Consider the following 18,841-nt stretch of genomic DNA (forward strand, 5'->3'; position numbering starts at 1 on the left):
ATAAACCACAGATCCCTGTTCAGCTCTACAGTCGGTGTGTTTTGGGTGTGCTGAAACTATGACAAAGTTACAAACACTTGACATGGTCTGCTTTGCACAAAATTCCTCAAACCCACTGGGCAGTCCGGGTAAATGTCATTGTGTGCTCTTTTAGCACCATAAAATTACACACACACACACACACACACACACACACTAAAAGCAAAGGTTGAATTATTAATTGCATTCAACTCCTCACCATTGATCCAGACTTTCAGGTTTTGGCTTTCTTTCTTGTGTTGTTGGTTCTTTTATTTCGAAGCAGCCTATAATCTAAATTCAATTAACAACTAAACTAAATGTGAAATAAGGTCACTGCGTTTCCTTTTTCTTTTCTTTTTTTCTTAAGGGATAAATGGATAAGACTGCACTGAATGCATGCCAGCTCCAACAGCTGACAGCTGTGCAGCCAGAGGGAAATCTCTGCAGACTAAAGGCCAATAGTGTTGGTGTCGTTCCAAAGCTGGACCTGAAAAAATTGTCTGCCAAAAACAACTTATGATGTGAAGACACTCTTTTTAGTCCAAATGGGTTTCAGTCCTGATTTTTGGTGTTGGAAGCCAGGGGGCCAACTTGGCTGCAGCTCCCCCTTGTGGTGGCCTATATAGCAGCCAAGCTTACCACTGGTAAAAAGAAGGAAATATTTTTGTTTCTTAGCCACTGCTTGCAAAATCAGAGATTTGCCTGTATTAAAAAAATAAATAAATCTAGATTAGGTGGGGTTGTCAATATCTATAAGAGGCAGAAATGGTGCACTAGGTTCAAAAGTAGTCATCCACCCTTTTTCACTTATTGAATATTTGGGTTGTGGCTGTAAAACACCAAGAGGGGAAACCAAGATTCCTGAGACTGAGCCTGACCACCCAATGGAGGAAACTCATTTTGACTACTTCTGTCCAGAATCTTTGGGTCAGTGACCACATCCCATGAATGTAGTTGAGGTTTAAAACATGGATGGACCGGAAAATTCAAAGATTTGCTTTTCATCTTCACCACCCCCTAATTTGTCTGTGCATGCTTGAATGTCATCCTACCGTCATTCATGAACAAGATACTTGAACTATTCTTCTAGATTCATCTGACTTGGATTTAGCAAATCATCCCTCAGACTTAAAGTAGTAACTCATTTTATGGTTCTGTATCTTATGAAATAACAAAGTGGGACTAGCAATGCAGCACAGATGATGGCTACAGGAAGTCAGAAAAGCAGAAGTAATGAATTAAGAGCGTTCATAACCGAAATTAGGTTAAGCAGTCAAATTTGTGATTGTTATTTCTACTTTGTGGTTGCCATTTCAAGATGACTTTAAGGTGTATTGTTTTCACTGTTGGCACCGCTTCGGACGCTGACATTTTATTTGCATTCAGTTTGTAAATGAGAAGCACTTCATTTGGCCTCTACTCTGCTCTTTCGCAGTTACGGGGACCACGTTCAGCATTTCAAGGTGCTGCAGGACCGCTGCAGTCAGTACTACGTGTGGGATGAGGCCTTCTCCTCTCTCAACGAGCTGGTGGAGTTTTACCACAGCAACAGCATCGCTAAGGAGAGGACAGTGTTTCTGAGAGACCCCGAGCAATTCGCCAGGGTGAGCATATATGACTCAATGTTTCTTTCTTTCTGCCTAGCTTTTATTTAACCATGGCAACCATGGAAATTTATGCTTTTCTTCAGCATTTCAAGCCCAATTTGAACAAGTTAAGAGAAATGCTTAGATTAATTTGAAAATGTTTTTATTTTTTTTTTATTTTCCAATTGGGCATGATTTTTGTTTTAGTTTAGAATTTTAAATGTATTTATTGTCTTCTTTTAAAAAAAAAAGACATCTGCATGAGTGTGCAGACTTAATTTTTTTTACTATGCTCACCAAACCATAAAAACAGCATTTGCTCCCATCAGCTATCTTCATCACTCGTCTTTGTGCTCACACTCGTCAAGAATCAGATGAAACTTTGTGATGCAGTAAAGTAATTACTGTCTGATGTCCTAAAGGTGTAAGCAAACACACAACGTACAGAGTTCATTTTTCATCTCGCTTCAACTTCGAGGCACGAGCTTTAAGTAATGGAGCTGACAGATCCAGGAGAGCTCCATATGCTCGGCGACTGCAGTGGCAGAGTTTGATCCAAGGGTGCTGCCTGTAATGAAAGATCACAGAAATCATTCAGCGTCCGTCGCTGAGATGACAGGAACGCGACACGGGCTAGGAAAAGCAATTCTTTTTTTTTTTTTCAAGCTACCTGCAAACAGGCTTTCTCGCATGCAAAAGAATAAATTAGCTTCCTATATTCACACTTCAACACCCGGGACGCCCACTGTCAGACCTTCTTCCACTCCTTCATAGACATATATAGATATATGTATGCGGTGGCGTTCCCCTGGGGAAAGGTGATGATTAGACTGGCGTTAGAAGACAGGCTGGCACTGCACGGCAGCTATTCCTGTCAGTGGCAGACGAGCTGCACCCGTAGGCTTACGCAGTCACTACAGATGCGTTTTGATCCACAGCGGTGCAGAGAGCGCATTGGTATCACTCTGGCAATGTCAGAGTGGAAATAGTCATCAGGTTACATTTATTCCTCTTAGCTGACATGTGAGATCAGGACCCAGCTTATTGGAGGTAATTTATTAAGTGGCTGCTGTACGCCTGCCTACATGAGGGTTGAATGAAAAGGGTTAGCTGCCTTGTGGAAATGTATGGCTTTGCATTAGGATGAATTTGTGCCTTTTGGCCTTGTTTCTGATGGTTTAGTATAAGCAATGTTTTTCCACAGGGGAAGGATTAGCGCTGAAGATCAAAATAGGAGCACAGGATTCAATTCGAATCAGTTTACTTATACATTTATACAGCGCCAATTAAGAATATATTTTATGAATGATCACTTTATAAGAAAATCTTTTCAATTCAATCACAAATACATTCCTATTGATCATGGCAGTCAAGCAGTACAGTGAGATCAGTTAATTATGTTAAGTTTCTATCTAAGGAAGCCACCCAGGATGATTTATGTGGTTTGGAAAAACTCCATTTATATGGCTACTTAGCTTGTGGATAAACTTTCAGAGTGTAATGCAGGTTTCTGGCCAGTCTGAAACATATAATCCACTCATTCTTAATGTCTTCCTTGTTTCTATTTGTCCTTCCTTTCTTAAGCACTTTCTTTTACACCGCACTTTTCTTTCCTTCTTTCACTGCTTTCTTTCTGTCTCCTTGCGTCTATAATCTCTCTTTCCATCCTTGTTTCCTACATTTTTTGTTTTAGCACTCCATTCCTTCTGTGTCCTTCCTTTTTTGCTTCAATGTGTCCTTCTTTCCTTCTTTAAAATATTTCATTTGTGTGTTATTTCTCTTTCCTTTGCGTCCTTTTTGATTCTTATTTTTTCCTTTTTTTGTATCTTGTATATGGCCCACCTTCCTCTATGCATCCTATGTGATCCTCCCTTCTTTTTATGTCCATCTTCCCTTGTGTCCTTCCTTTATACTTCCTTCCCTCATCTCCTTCCTCGTTTGTTTATGCTCTTCATTGTGTCGCCCCTCCCTCCTTTCCATCCTCTGTCATATCCTGAAAATATCTCACCTTTAAATTCCTTGTCATTATATTCAGTACAAATATTATGTTGGGGAAATGCTTTTCCAACTGCATGCTTCAATTTGTAATTTCATAAAATCGCTTTTATTCATGTTTCAAGATTCTTTAAAAGAACTTCAACCTTTACTGCAGTAGCGTAATGTCAACTTCACAATGAATTGATAAAAAAAAAAAACAAATGTGTAACTTTCAATTTGAGGACATTTGCTAATGTTTTTACAAATTAACATGGTATGACAGAGAGGCTCAGTTCTTTTAGCAAGCGGCTACGCAGCTGAACAAGGACCCATATTTATCTTGCCACCTCCCACAGAGAGCAGGACGGAAAGGTTGTGAAGAAGAAAAAAAACCCTCAAAACTGCAGCGAGAAGTTTCATATTTGGGTTACCAAGTATCCATAGCAACTATTAGAATCCATCTACATGTTAGTTTGTTTTCATGATTCCCCAAAAATGTCTCTTGTTTCCCACCATCACAGATGTAGATGTTTAGAGTTCGCTGAACGCCACTGGCACTTTCACTGCAGCCGCACCTGAGGAGAATGTTTCAGATAACAATATGGAAAAGCCCCTTACTTGAACTTTTTATGTTTCTCCTTAAATTGTCCCCATGTCTTTGAAAAGGACAATGATTTGAAAGAATATGGAAAAATCAACTCAGGAATGTAACCTTCATCACACAATCAGCCTTTTTCAACAGCTCTCCAAGTGTGCAGACCTGCATAATAAAAATAATTATTCACTTAAACCACAAAAAAGTGTGAGATTATGCAAGAGCATATTAATTTACTTTTTGTGGTTTTATAAATCTTTACCATGGGTGTCGATATGTGTGGCCAGCAATGTGACCTTGAGTAAAATTCAGCTGCGCAGACATGAGCTACAGTGTTGAGTTGAAACAACACAGTGACAAAAGTCTTCCAGATTACATTTTTAGTCTTGACCAGCATAGGTTCAAAAACTGCAGCTTCTAACTGGCTGTAATTAAATATATCACAATGATTTGCTCATACTAAGATAACCATGTTGCTGCACTCACTTTACGTCAGGGTCTAACAGCAAGTGACAGGAAACATAAAGGTCACATGACTCATTAGAGCTTGATCTCATACACTCAGGGTGATGAGCTAATCATGCTGGTGTTACAAACCAAATATAACATCCCTGTTTTTCTGTGTGGTCGCCTCTAACAGAGCATAGAAGACCAGTTGGTTTTATAGTGACTGACTTTGGTCTCATAAACCTTAGGAGGGCAGGATGAATTGTTAAATGAATCCCTCCAGGAACACGAATCCATTTTCTCTTTGGACTTGATTTGGATTTTAATGAGAAAAAAGTAGGATCTGAAGAAAATATGGATTATTAGAGAAAGCAAATTAGCTTCTCTGATTTGCTCCATAATCCAGTTGATGCGATAAAAAGCTCTTCATTTGTATTTTAGGATGGCTGTGTGCACATCTGTTGCAACATCTCGAGCTCTTTGAAAAAATAAAATAAAATCTATTTTTGGCTTCATGTGTGACAGCACGGGACGTTTTTATTGCAAATTGGAATAACTTTCAATGATGTATGGCAGATATAAGGCTTGTTAAAGAGGAGTAGCATCATGATCAACAAGCAGAGAATGCACAGAATGTTGGTGTGCCTGGAGATAGAGGCAGTGATGTTAGGGTGGATTCTTTACAACTGTGAGCACACAAGAACTATTTACCCGCGGCTGTTTGTGTTTTTTTTGCCATTTCCGTTGCAACATTTACTGCTGGCATTGGTGACGGACAAGATGGTTTAGTCCAGATTGTGGAAGAGATGGATCTGTTGCAAAACGTCCATCCATCTGGTGCATAATCTGAGATACATCACTGTGGGATTTGGCGAGATCGCTATCACAATGTCACCTTTCTAAAATTATGGCCTAATTCTTTTTAACACATTAAAAGCCACAGAACTTGCAACATGACTTGCTGCATGACTCGCTGCTCATGCAGTTCCCACACTCTTGTCTCTTGGCTTGGCTTAAGAGGAAATCTCAATGCAAACAGCTGTTATTTTAGCTGACGGTGGTTCATGGACTGGAACTACCGGTTCTGGCTCAGGTTGTTGGATGTCTTGGTGGTTCCTAGTCTGGAATCCGAAACCATGTCGATTACAGAACGAAATACTTCTACAGAAAGTGAGATGAACTCTTAGGACAGTCTTTCATTCCAGACATGATGCTTTGTCCCAACGAAAGCTGTTTTCACGTTTCAAAAATGTAATCTTCTCGTTGGGTAAACATAAATTTCAAGGTTAAGCGCCTAAAATAATAATCAAAGTTTAAAGCTGCAACAAATTTTGGATTATGGGGAATCTTTATCAAATTTCTGAATGATCAAAATTGGATGATGCTGTATATAAAAAAGAATTTTATGCACGGCAAGCATACATTGCTGTGTTAACAAAAGCAGAAAAAGACTACTGGCAAAACTCTTCGCTTCCTCTAAACAAGACAAACATAGTTTTGTTTTTGTAAATCTGCTGCGCATGATTTACATAAATTGTTATACCAAAATAAATTCTTTTAACAAGCAGGCAAAGAGGTTAAAAATACTTGAACTCCAGTCCAAAAAAAGCAAACAGAGGTATGGCTCCAGAGAAAACATGTCACAACTCATAATAATTTAAGATTCTTATTTATTTCTTCTGTTTTATTTTTAACACACTCGCATCTTTCTGAACCTTGTCAGGACAGCCTCTTTCCAAAGCAGCTCAAAAACACGATCCACATATATCAATGAGCCTTGTCTGTACTGATGCCATCTGTTACTTCAGTCCTGCAGATGCGTCTGGCCGCAGCTCAACAATTTTTCTTCTGCTTTAGATATCAGCCACGGCCTTAAAAAGAAGCTTCCTTTGGAGTGCGTGCAGGGAAAGGGGAAGAAGGGAAAAGGCGCTGGTGTAGCCCGCAGATAGCCAGTCACTACGGCTTTGTAGCGTTTTAAAGATGATCGGATAAGGAAGCAATGTTGGAAGACTGTTTTTTTTAAACTAAACTTTGTTATAAAATCTTTCCTCTTTGCCATCTAATTTGTATTCTGCGTCTATAAAATGGAAGAAAAAAAAAAGTAGCAATAACTGCAAAGAATATAGAATGTGTTGAATACAGGGGCTGTATGCTCATCAGAAGTTGATCCACATATATTGATCTTTGAGATGGGGGAGATTTACTGCAGTAAATCTGGTCCCTCAGACTCAGACAGCTCTTTTCACCCTAATGTTATGAAACGCAATTGTGTGACATTTAGGAAGGCTGGACTTAAGCTTTCCATCAACTTTTTTTAAATCCTGCATTTTATATGTCAGATCTAGTTATTGATATGCAATATTAAGAGTGAAATACAGGGCTTTTTTTTTGTTTTGTTTTGTTTTGATTTCCCAGTTTTCAAGAGCAGCCAAACTGTTGCTTTTGTGGCCGGATGAAGTTCAGATGAACACGACTGGTTTTAAACTCCCACAAAAAGCGTCCCGTTTTCCCAGACAGATTTATTGCGAATGTGATTCTTGTTTAAAAATGTGCCTCATGATCACGCTGTGTGTGTTTCAAGTTGATTTGGAAGCGAACGCGTTCAGTTCTCGTAACGGGGAGATCTGGAGCAGGTGCACGGGAGGAATTTAGCTGTAGGGCGCCGCGATGGGGCTTAAACAGACAAAAACAAAAGTTGTCACATGGGAGGCTGGTAAAATGTACGACCTAAATAGAGTGGCAGTCTGATTCGATCCAGCGGGAGCCACTGATGCAAGAAAACAAATCACATCTACTGTGTTTCTTGATAAGGCAGTGTTTTTAATAAATGCCAATTAATGTGCGTTGAAACTGAGTAGACTGAGTTGGCTTAGTTCAGAGTTGGAACATCTTTGTGTGGTTTGTTAATGACCTTGACTTGACTTTACTCATCACTCTACTATCACTCTGCATGGTGAACTCTTTCCATAAATATCCCCTCCATCTGTTTATAACTAGCATTTTTTTTTTCAAACTCAGTAGCCTGATAGGAGGAAAGTGAGGAGCTTCTCTTTTTTTTCTTCTCTAAAACTAATTAAAAAAACTAATAAATTTTTCATCTGTAAATATACTAACATAAATATATGGTTCTCTTGATGTTGTTTCTAACATACAAGCTAGCATTGGCACTGCAGCACAGCCACTCTCAGCAGGAATGTAGAAATAAGAAGTCTCACAATTGTTTATTATATATCCGGTTTTCATTTGTAAGGTTACAATCATTTGGGCTTGTAATCACAGTAACATCTGCTCAGTAGTTTCAAAATTGGTTAATATATACGTTAACATTAAGAACATTAATATTGGTGATTTTTGGCCACAAGTATACAGAGTTCTTAAGCAAAGAAAAGTTATTTTTTTGCTCATGCTCCTAAGAAGGAAAGCTGAAACAAAAGCACTGTGGTATTAACATATCCACTGAAAGCATCCTCATGTTGTTGCTTATTGTGACAGAAGATATGGATCATTTCTGAGGAAAAGTTGCTGTTTTGCTGCTAATTAAAAAAAAAAGTTAATAAAATTAAAAATCAAATAAATAATTAAAACCAAGAAAATTTGAATTACAAATCTCATAAAAAAATAATACTTCTGATGTTGATGAACATCAAATCACTTGATTAGAGGATTACATTTTTCTTTGTTTCTGCTATATGGGCCAGTTTCACAGACACAAACTAACTGAATACTGTTTTACTTGCATATCCCTCTTTTTGTGTTGTCATCTCCATTGTGCTGTCACTCCATCCAAACTAAATCCTTCCCAGCTCATTACATGACTCATTTTTTTTATCTGTGCACAGCAGAATAGAAAATTAATTTCAGCCTTTTCTTTTTCATATTTTTCCCCACCTCATCCTTAATATCCCCCCTGTTCCTGTTCCACTAAGTTTTCGTTTTCAAACAAAAGACCCCTGTCAAAGCAAAAAAAATAAAAAATAAAAAATTGGACCTTTCTGTCATGTATCCCTCATCAGTCTGTTTTTTTTTCTTTTCATGGCTGAAACACAAACAGGAAGAAAGACTTTATTTTCTGCCTTAAATATCGTGGGTGAAAAAATGTGGAGACAAAATTAGAACAAAGACACAGCCTGTTCACATTACTAATTAAATTGTACCACTGTGAGTGCTCTTTCTGGGTTGAAGTGGATCGTGAAAAGGATGCCAAAAGTTGATGGGTTACTGTTCCTCCTTCCAAGCTATCACTAATCACAAACTGGCACGGAAAAAGAATGGGCCATTCTTTAACCGTCACTCACGTGTTCACACAAGGGACACTCCAGCTGAATGTCTTATCATTCCCAAGTAGCATATAGTACCTTGCAAAAAAAATATTAATATACATTGAGCATTCCACATCTTGCCAAATAATAGCCAATAAAGCCAGAACTTTATTGGAGTGGCACTTTTCAAAACCAGGAGGTTGCTGTAGCCCTTAACAGTGACGCCCCCATAATTTTATAATTTTTTTTTTTTTTTTTTTACCAATTAGAATAGAACTGAACCGGGTTTTAAAATTTAAATATATTTTGAAAATATACTTGTATATTTTTAAAATAGTTTGTTTCATATTGTCATGCAAAAAAAGAAAATCGAATTAGATTTTAATTTGTTTTATTTATATAGTGCCGTCTCACAATAACGCCATCTCATGACACTTTGCAAAACAAACAGATTGAGTTTGTGTACAGCAATATTAAAATGTAGATTTAATCATGACACAATAAAAGTTATGCATGCGGGGGAGAGTTGGTGGATTTTTAACTGTCTTTTTTTTTAAAGGTTTTATTGGCTGTAGAGGCCTTGATTTGATAATAAATTGACAGGAAAGTGGGTAATGAAAGAAGGGGGAAGACATGCGGCAAAGGTCACCAGGCTGGGAATCGAACCTGCGACGGCCGCTTGGAGGACTAAGGCCGCCATATGCATATCCACCACAACTCTGTCTTTTGATCCTAGTTTTTGTACCTTACTCAGATTTATTCTTGGTTTCATTTCTCCTTACCTGTGCATGTGTACCATCACCTTCAGCCTGAGTACTAAATAGACAAACCTACAGCCTCCTAATATCCAGAATTTGTTCAATGATACTTCACACACATGCATTAGTATTCCTTTCAGCCTCTCGGTTCGCTCCTAGCTCATACCGCATCCGCTCTCCTCTGCGGGAGCGCAGCTGACAGCTAAGAGGTTAGCTGCGTTTAAGATGTTCCCTCCGAAAATAGCCGCTTTTATTCTGCTGCTCTTAAACTGCTTTTACTTCACCAGTCAACACATATCAGAGGAGGCCGGCTATCAGGGGAGAAGAAAAGCACTACTTCTGTTTAAGCTCAAAGAAAACACAGCGAGACAGAGAAAGACTGAGGACTGAAGTGAAGGCAGCACCCATCAGAGCCCCAGATGTTTTGCTGATGTTTCTTATCGCCGTTTTCTGTAGGTGTGCATATCTGACCGTCAGGCTCGTCGTTCTATATTTAAAAGCGCCTTTGCTGTTGTGACCTTTTCAAGTTAGATTCTGACACTTTTGAAAGTCGGAGTTGTGTAAATTTCATACTTCACGAAAATGATGAAATTTTCATGAAAGCACATGCCGCTCGTCAGGCTGGACCAGAAAGCTGCGCTGCGATCTAAAACGCTTTCCCTAATTGAGATTTGCTGCGCAACACCAGCAGTTGTTTAGTAACAGCGTGCTAGATTCAAGAACTTTAATAAATGATAGTTTTTTTTTGAGTGGAGGGACTGAAAGAGGTTTTGTCTACACAAGGAGGAAAAAGAAAACTATTGTTTTTCTTTCTTTGATTAGTTTGACATGTAGGAGATTGCTTGTCGCTATGCCCTCATTCCTGAGAAATATTTTTAACCGCAGTAAAACAGACAAACAGCTCCATATATAAACAGACGCAGGAAACCTGAGAAATCCCCTGCATTCTGACACCCACAGCATTTCTTTTACAACCATGTCTTTCACCTCTAACGAGTCAAAATTAGAGCTCTCACTCTCCAGTTATATAAAGCTTTGACCTTTTTGGCAATAATTGTATTCAATTCGGATTCATCTTTAAGAGCTGCTCCATGAGAAGATATAAAAATAATATGTCAAATATTATTTTATGGCCTTCCATAGCTTTTCTGTGTGGCAAGTAATTATTTGACTAGGAGAGACAAAACATCCCAGCACATGTGTGAGATAGTGATCGCTGTAAAACAGAGTTTATGGAATTTTGAACAAAACTAAAAATAATTTGTGGCTGATGTCTTTACTTTCTTATATTAGCAATGAGCATAATATTTTAACATCTCTCCCTTTAATGATTGAGTAGCTCAACGATTAATGACAGTTTCTTGTTAATCCAGATAGTTTGTGCTCAGCTCATTCAAATCTCAAAACAAACTAAACAAAACCAAAAACAATTTAGACGTATCAAGTGTCCTTTTAGGCCTTATCAAAATGTCTATGGAGTATTTCAACATTTTTTAAACATGTCCAACTGTAAATATCCCTTATTGAGTTCCTTACTATTCTTTAGAGATTGCATACTTTTCTTAATTTAGAGACCTTTGAAAAGCCTACCAATATTTTCAAGTCTGGTTTCTTCCATGACAGAGCTTGAAATCTAAAAATGTGCAAAACACAGTAACTTTGGTCTGTTATTTTCAACCTACTGGACATCTATTGGCTCAGAGTCAATTTCTTCCTTCACAAATTTAAGAAAAGGTTCTCTAATCAAAATTTTTAGGACTTAAAACAGCAACAGGATTAAAACTGCAAATGGCAAAGGTTTGTAATGACAAGCAGCCCCAGAAGAGTCTAGCTATGTGTTGGAGCCTGAATGTACAACCAACATACCTAAGTTGAAAATATTCGTTCCAGTAGCTTCTTCCATCTCTGTGCTTCTTCTGACTTTATTTTTAAACACCTCACTCACGCTGAAAATAGCAACCTTTGACTCCTCTTCCCTCAGAACTGGCTTCCACATCAAAAGCGTTGTGTCATACGCTCGCTAATCCGAAACAGAACATCTTACTTTTCTCTTAATAATCAAAATAATTTGACTGATTTACTAAAATGTAAATGTATTGTTTTGTTGTTATTTCTGATCCAAAAAAGAAAAAGAAAAAAAAAAAGAAAAATACAGTTAGAGAACTTCACAGAAGCAGCATTTTCTTTATTCTGGACCGGATTGTGGATGTTGAATTAAATAATACCTCTCCAAAGATGGAAAAACAAAAACTATTCTGTCTGAGTTTTACCTTTTCTTCAGTCGAGAGTTTTCTCTTCCAGTCCCTTTGAAATATTGATTTTTTTGGGGGAAAAAGTTTTTAAAAAGTAATGATGAGGAATAAAAGATCTTAACTGTAGTCTGAAGATTAAAAACAAAAATACAGCAAGGCATAGTTATTGCGAACACTTCATGAAATGTGTTGCAATACTTCTGACACCAGATTGTTTTAAGAGTCTTAAGGAGGCAAAAAAAAAAAAAAAGTAATCTCTGATTTCCAGTTGAAATTAATTAAGCCATTAATGTTCATTGTGATAAATAAATAAACAGGACAAATAAAAAGTTTAAGAGATGTTGATCAATAATTTCTGCTATAAGTTGTTTTGCTGCAGGAATTTAATTGGAGTTAATTAAATCACATGATACTCAGCCCAGATTGCTGTGGTTTAGCCCTCCTACATGCATGGGGCTCATTGTATGTTTCTTTCTTGAAATGTGTCTGTGGGAATAGTGCTGAGTCACACTTACACTTAAGTCACATGTTTGCTTTTTCGTCAAACTTATAATTTGTTCATAATTACTTTTTGTCTGAAAACATTTCCTATTTGCTACTTGTAATGTTTTACAGAAGACATTACATTACATGACATTATGAGACTAACAGACTCATAGCAAAAAAAAAAACCCAAACATTTTATTGTTAGCTAGCTTGGAACAAAAGAAGGAAATAAAGATGCAGCGTAGTCCCTTGATGTCCATAAATATTACACATTGTTCCATTTTTTTCAAATAGATATCTGAATTGACCCAAAAAGCTTGGATGAAAAATTAATATTGTTAGGTCATTTTAATGAGGTATTTGCTTCAGGGAAAAGGGAATATATTGAAGTTTTTCTGCTTAAAAAAGGCACTGAAAGTCATACTTCAATTGTTTTTTACATATTTTAATATCAGAAAAAGGTAACATTAGCAGTTTTTCAAATTGTAGTTTAACATGTAAAGGGGATAAAAAGAAACCTTCCATCCTAACTTGTCCTGTGTTAAAAAAAAAAGTAGCTACTCCCAGAATTAGTAACTGGTTCAGCCAGCATTGGTTTCCAGCTGCTGTCATCAAGCGTTTTACGATGAGTAAGCGATGAGTCTTTTACATCAGAGGGATGAATTTTGGCCCACTTATCGCTGCTTCAGATGATTGTACTGCTGCATAATCCATGTGCACTTCAGCTAAGGGTCACAGGCTGATGATATTCTCCTTCAGGATTTTCTACTAGAGCACAGGATATATAGCTGTGAAGCAGCAGAGCGGCCACAGACCGTTACGGTACCGTCACGTTTGAAATGCTGTGTTGGTTTTACTCTATCTGTGATTGGAGCATGCCTATAGAAAAATCGACTTTTCTCTCATTAGTCCACAGCATACTCTTCCCATGAAGCTTGAAGATTATCAAATGTTTGACGAATTTGATTTCTGTTATTCTTCATCAGCTCTGGTTTTGGCCCTGAGTGGCTTCCATGGTCGCCATTTTAGGTCCTTGCAGTACTTTAGTTGTTTCTCATCTCCTTTTGAATTTATTAAGATGTGTTGCTGTTTAGCATCTTTTAATATTTGTTAGCCTCTATTTAAGGAATGTGCTGAGTGTTCTGGTCTAGTGGAAATCAGGCCTCAGCGTGGCCAAGTAAATTGAACAAAAAAAAAAAATAAACATTGGTTTATCAAAGTTAATTCATAATTTCACAAAGAAGGGCGATTGGTTTCTCCACATAGCATGAGATAAGCTTTGTATTACCTGTTTGTCTACTGAATAAAATTACTGTTTAAAAGCCGCTTTAAGGATTTTCTAAAGAACGGCTGTTCTCGGCTTCCTAAAATATGTTTTGCTGACTACCAAATTCCCACCATTCACTACTGCAGGAAGTGGAAATTCAACCTTTCAAAATGGCATTCCACTCATGTTGTTTTCTTGCTTATAAAGGGAGTGTCTCGGCGATTTTAACAGACGTTTCTCTCTCTTTCTTCTTCCCCCAGCGTCCCCATCACGCCCACGCTCTCTTCGACTTCAACCCCCACCACCCGTCGCAGCTGCGCTTCGTGCGTGGAGATGTCGTCGAACTCGTTGACTGCTCTGACGCGGTACGTTGGAGGGGTCGCTGTCACGGACGAGTGGGCTACTTCCCCCCCGAGTACGTCCAGCCCATTTATCAATACCAGTGACCCCATATGATGACGAAGACACGGCCATTACCCGAGGGTTTCGTCCACCAGGCATCGCGACCCCAAACTTCCACCCCGTAAAAAACAAACACTGCTCTCCTGCTCCACGGCTTCCCACTGACCTCTGGAGTGAATGACTGGCTGAAGCTTTGATGAACTGATTCCTCTTATGTCCAGGTCTTCTCAGCTTTCACTCTCTTCCGCTTGATTCTTCATCTCAACGATAAAAGTGACAGTCAAAAACACACATGATCCCAGGCGTAATTATGTCTTTATCTTTACAAGAGTTGGTGAACCCTTGCTAAGGTGACAAGTGACGGCCCCGAGGAAGGTTTTCCCTCTGCAGATTTCCTCCGGTATCCTTCAGAAGGACATCGAGTGAAGAGCAGAAACTCTGAGGTTGATTATTTGTAAGGAACATCTGGAGATGACGACAAACAAACCTGCTGACGTCAAAGGCCATTATATGAGAAGATTGTCTGCTACAGAGAGTTTAGATGCAAATCTGACTGAGTTTGGACTTGTTGCTTGTGTGTGGGTGTGTATGGTATGTCTTTGTAGAGAGTTGATTATGAACCACTAAAGAAAGTTCCCCATAGTGCAGTGGGGACTCGGTTATGATACAGTATTGAAAATACACTGCTTAAAATGTAATGAGCTTATTTTGTTCGCCGTCCATTTCTGTACTTGTATTTATTCCTACTCACATGTAATCTATAGAAAAGCATATATTGTAAATAGAGTTATTCATTACCGGAAGGAAATATTTGACAAAATTTACAATATGAACCTGGGCTGAAATCAATTAAACAAAGTGATACATTTACATCTTTGAGCCTGCTCTCTTAGCATAAGATAAATAAAAGAAAATATTTGTCATCAGTTTGTCTTTTGCAATAATTATAAGTCGCGATTTAATAGTGTTACACTGAAAAAAGAGAAAATCTTCAAACAAAAAAAACGTAACCAATTACATTTAAAAGATTTAGAAGCATATTTTTTGGCTTTAAGTAGGTTTATTTTTCCAACTTTTTTGTCTGCTACACACACACACACACACACACATATATATATATATATATATTTATGTATCAAATGATGACAATACAGTTACTGTTAAAAGAAAATACATCCCTTTAATATTCTGTTTTCACATTTTGGTCACATGCAGTGTTTTTCTTTTTTCTTTTCTTTTTTTTTTTATCAAACTTTTCCACTCTGAATTTGCTGAATAAATAATGACACGCCGACATCTGTGGTGTGGGATCTTGTACACCTCAGGTGGGATTTAAATAATTGAAGGACCTGTAAGAGATGAGATCTTATTTACCTTAAGACTCTGGAACTAACTGGAGGTCTACTTTCTTTTTACTGTGACTTTAGAGGATGATCACCATAGTAACCCCCCTTTGTGCCAACAGCTATTTGTTTAATGGATCTAGGAAGAACATACCCTTCCTTTACTTTATTACTGTTTTAAATTATTTCTAAACACCGCCCTGCACATGGGTGTAAACAGTATTAGGTACTTTTCACTCATACGTCCCAATAAGAGCAAAAACTAATCAGATTCTGATAAACTCCATCTATTCACTACCAGCATAAGCATCGACCAAATCATCTGGCTTTACCCAACCGTCTTAATCACTAAAGTTACAAAGGTGGATCATGCTTTCATCAAAGTGCCTCACAATCTAAATATCGACTCTGGTATTTTTGACCATATTGGAAATTATAGAGTGGATGCAAAAGGGTAGTTTATTTTGTGCAGTATCTTCAAACTTGTGATATTTGGTATTCAGAGCCAGTAAACAACTCATTAAATCTCTGCCAAACATGTTCATGGTGGCCAGCTAACTGCTAAGAGTGCCGTCAGACAATTAGTGCTTGGACAATTAGAAATGATGAAGAAATTACTGACAGGTCAGCGGAGAGGAATGAAATTGAAGACGGGTTGTATTCATAATGCGTTAATCACTGAAGTCATTCACAAGCACTATTACAAATTTACTGGCTTAGGTTCCTTTCTCTCCAGAGATATTTTTCAAAGTGTTTCATCAACCCAGAATGTCTGATTGTCTTTGATTTCTAGATGTAATCGCTGGCCAAAAGTAATTTATAGTTTAAGTATTCCTGCCACATATGTATATATATATAGTGAACAGACCAGCAGTCAATTTCAAGGCGAACAGCATAAGAATAAAAAAGTCTGACTTGTCAATAAACTCATCTTCTGTATTTGATGATTAGCCAGAGGAGAGCTCGCTCCAGTCCGCTCGTGTTATCAACATGTTATCAGGTCAAACTTTATCCAGAGAGCTCTCTGACGGTGCATGAGCAACAATTTCCCTCTGTTTGAATTGAAGCTGGCAGCAGGGTTGTAGTCTGTAATTCCCAGAGACTGAATCGCTTGAATTTGCTCTCCTCTTACGCTCTTTTCTCCTTGTGTTGTTTTTGTCAAACCAGCCTTTTTCTCCCCCTCTTCAAAGAGTCACCTCTGCCTCTCCCGTGACAGGTAGTCAATAAACTAACACCATTCTGGAGGAGAGCGTGGGAGAACAAAGGAGTTAAAGGTGTACCACAAATAGAATGGCTGTAGTCTTCCTCTGATACTTTTGGAAGCTGCTGAGCCACTTTGAAGTCACTGTATGAGATATGTGTCTCATAAAAGCTCTAAACTTCACTGTCACAAAGCAAAAATGCATTGGGGAAAAGTAACTTGATGAGGCAGAGACAAACAGGCTGTGACTATGACGAGAAAAATGACAAAAAGAAAAATCTGGGGTAATGGCAAGAAGAGAAAAACGAGAAGATCCAGAATAAAGAGAAACGATGGCCTATACTGAGGAAGCACTGTGTCAGAAACACAAAGAAAATCATCAGCAAAAAAGGTTTTAGAGTGCAAACAGCGAAGGAAGATGTGTGAGGTGTGACATCACTGCTATTCTAGGGTGTTAGATTGGGGGGAAAAAATTAAATACTGAACCAGTTTATGATACAAACTGGCCTCCAGCTGAATAATTCCCAGTAAGGAAAGATATTAATTTTGGAGAACAGCTCTGTAAAGAAGCACTTTGACACACTGAGATTCTAGTACAGCTTTGGCTTCTAAGGCCAAAATTATGCTATTCTTGATTGTTTTTTGATGGATTTAGGTTTTCTCACTATATGAAAATATCTTCATCCAGATGGTTTTTTTTTTTTTTTTTTTTTGTTTTTTTTGTATTTCACCTAAAGGTAAGAAGAGGCACACAATAAATAGCCCACCCAAATAAAATGTGTTTTTATTCTGCGGAAACCTTCTGTATTTGTTTTGAATTATTTTGATTTCTAAAAACAAAAAAGCCTGTTTTATTCAAATGTTTTTTGCTTTTTTTAAAAAGGACAGAAGGGGCAAATTCATGCCTTCCTGTCTGCCCCCTGCATGTCGGGGTTTACCTCCCACATTCTTGCGACACACACTCTGTGTACACAGACATTTCAAATGATAGAGCTCCCATTGAAATGGTGGCACTAAATACACAACATATGACAACTGCAGAGGTGTTTTCTTCTACAAAGAAAGTTGATGACCTAGTACCTCATCTCCCCCTGTGAGACTGAAGTGAAAGCCCCTAAAAAAAGAAACTAACAGCTAGACTGAGGGTTGCAAAGACTAAAGTGGACTTCTACCATTTTAAGCAACTCCACTCTTAAAGACATGATAGACTTTCATGTGAATGGTATTTCCAGAACAAGGGGTGTCTTCTCACCTGCTACTTTTGGGATCACAGTGGATCACAGTTTGTTTCCTCCATTGGTCTGGACAAATATTTGCTTGCCAAGTCGAGAAAGGCCTATAACAGAGGACGAAAATAACATAACATGCAAAACTTTTTAGATGTCTCCATTTTTCTTACAAAAAACTATTTTCATGTAGGCAAAACTGTAGCTTTTGCAACTGTGTTATTCCAAATCTTGAAGTTCAGTTTGCTATGAAGATTTCTCAGATGTTCCTCATCACAAAGTCAACGAACAATCTGCAAAATGGCAACAGATGTTCTGCATCATCAATTCTTAAATAGAGTCTGTGCAGCAGATTGTCATATCAAATCACATTCCATGAATGTATGTCGCTCCCAGAGCACTTTAAGAAAGGATGGCACGATGTCATAGCCTGAAGCCAATTTGAATACCTTTCCCCCATAGGCACAAAGTTTCTACAGAGGAGTCCCCTGCACTGACACTATGTCAGCCCACTATGCCATAGACATGAGCAGTCTGTCTGAAGTGTTCTCCAAAAGCCTATCATAAGTGCGGAAACAGCCTGAAAAAGTTGAAAAGGTCATAGATGTCCAATTTCTGCAGTGCATGAAGCAAAAAAAAAAAAAGTCAAAAAGGATTAATTCAAATATGAACATGACTCAAATATGAATAATATAAGACATTAAAACTGTGGAAAATGTGGTCATAGAGTGCAAAATATGTAAAAAAAAAAAAAAAAAGAAAAAAGAAAAAAGTTGAGCTTTTTTTCCTCTCCACCAGTTCTAATAAGCTCCAGGGAAATGCAATAGGATGGCTGCTTTTTCAGTTTCATAAATTTGAAAGGACAGTTTTTTGTTGTTGTTGCATGCAAAAAAGTTTTTACTCATCACAGCCATATGACTTAACTTACACATGTGCACCTAAAGTCTGCTAAAAAATATGTGTACCTCTTATCACTGGACATTTCAGTGAAGTCTAGAGCTCCCAAAGTGACATTCTTGAA

At 37.9% G+C, this 18,841-nt stretch overlaps 1 protein-coding gene across 1 annotated transcript in view; it reads left to right on the forward strand.

Annotated features, from left to right (window-relative positions):
* The window catches only part of grapa (GRB2 related adaptor protein a), a 33,233-nt gene extending 18,261 nt beyond the window's left edge, over window positions 1-14,972 (forward strand). Inside the window, exons 4-5 of the mRNA XM_044100864.1 lie at window positions 1,457-1,625; window positions 13,909-14,972. Coding sequence (XP_043956799.1) covers window positions 1,457-1,625; window positions 13,909-14,094 — 355 coding nt within the window. The 3' untranslated portion in view covers window positions 14,095-14,972. The remainder of the gene's footprint in view (window positions 1-1,456; window positions 1,626-13,908) is intronic.
* Window positions 14,973-18,841: the final 3,869 nt, after the last annotated feature.

Source organism: Gambusia affinis, linkage group LG19, assembly GCF_019740435.1.
Source record: "Gambusia affinis linkage group LG19, SWU_Gaff_1.0, whole genome shotgun sequence".
Taxonomy (NCBI): domain Eukaryota; kingdom Metazoa; phylum Chordata; class Actinopteri; order Cyprinodontiformes; family Poeciliidae; genus Gambusia; species Gambusia affinis.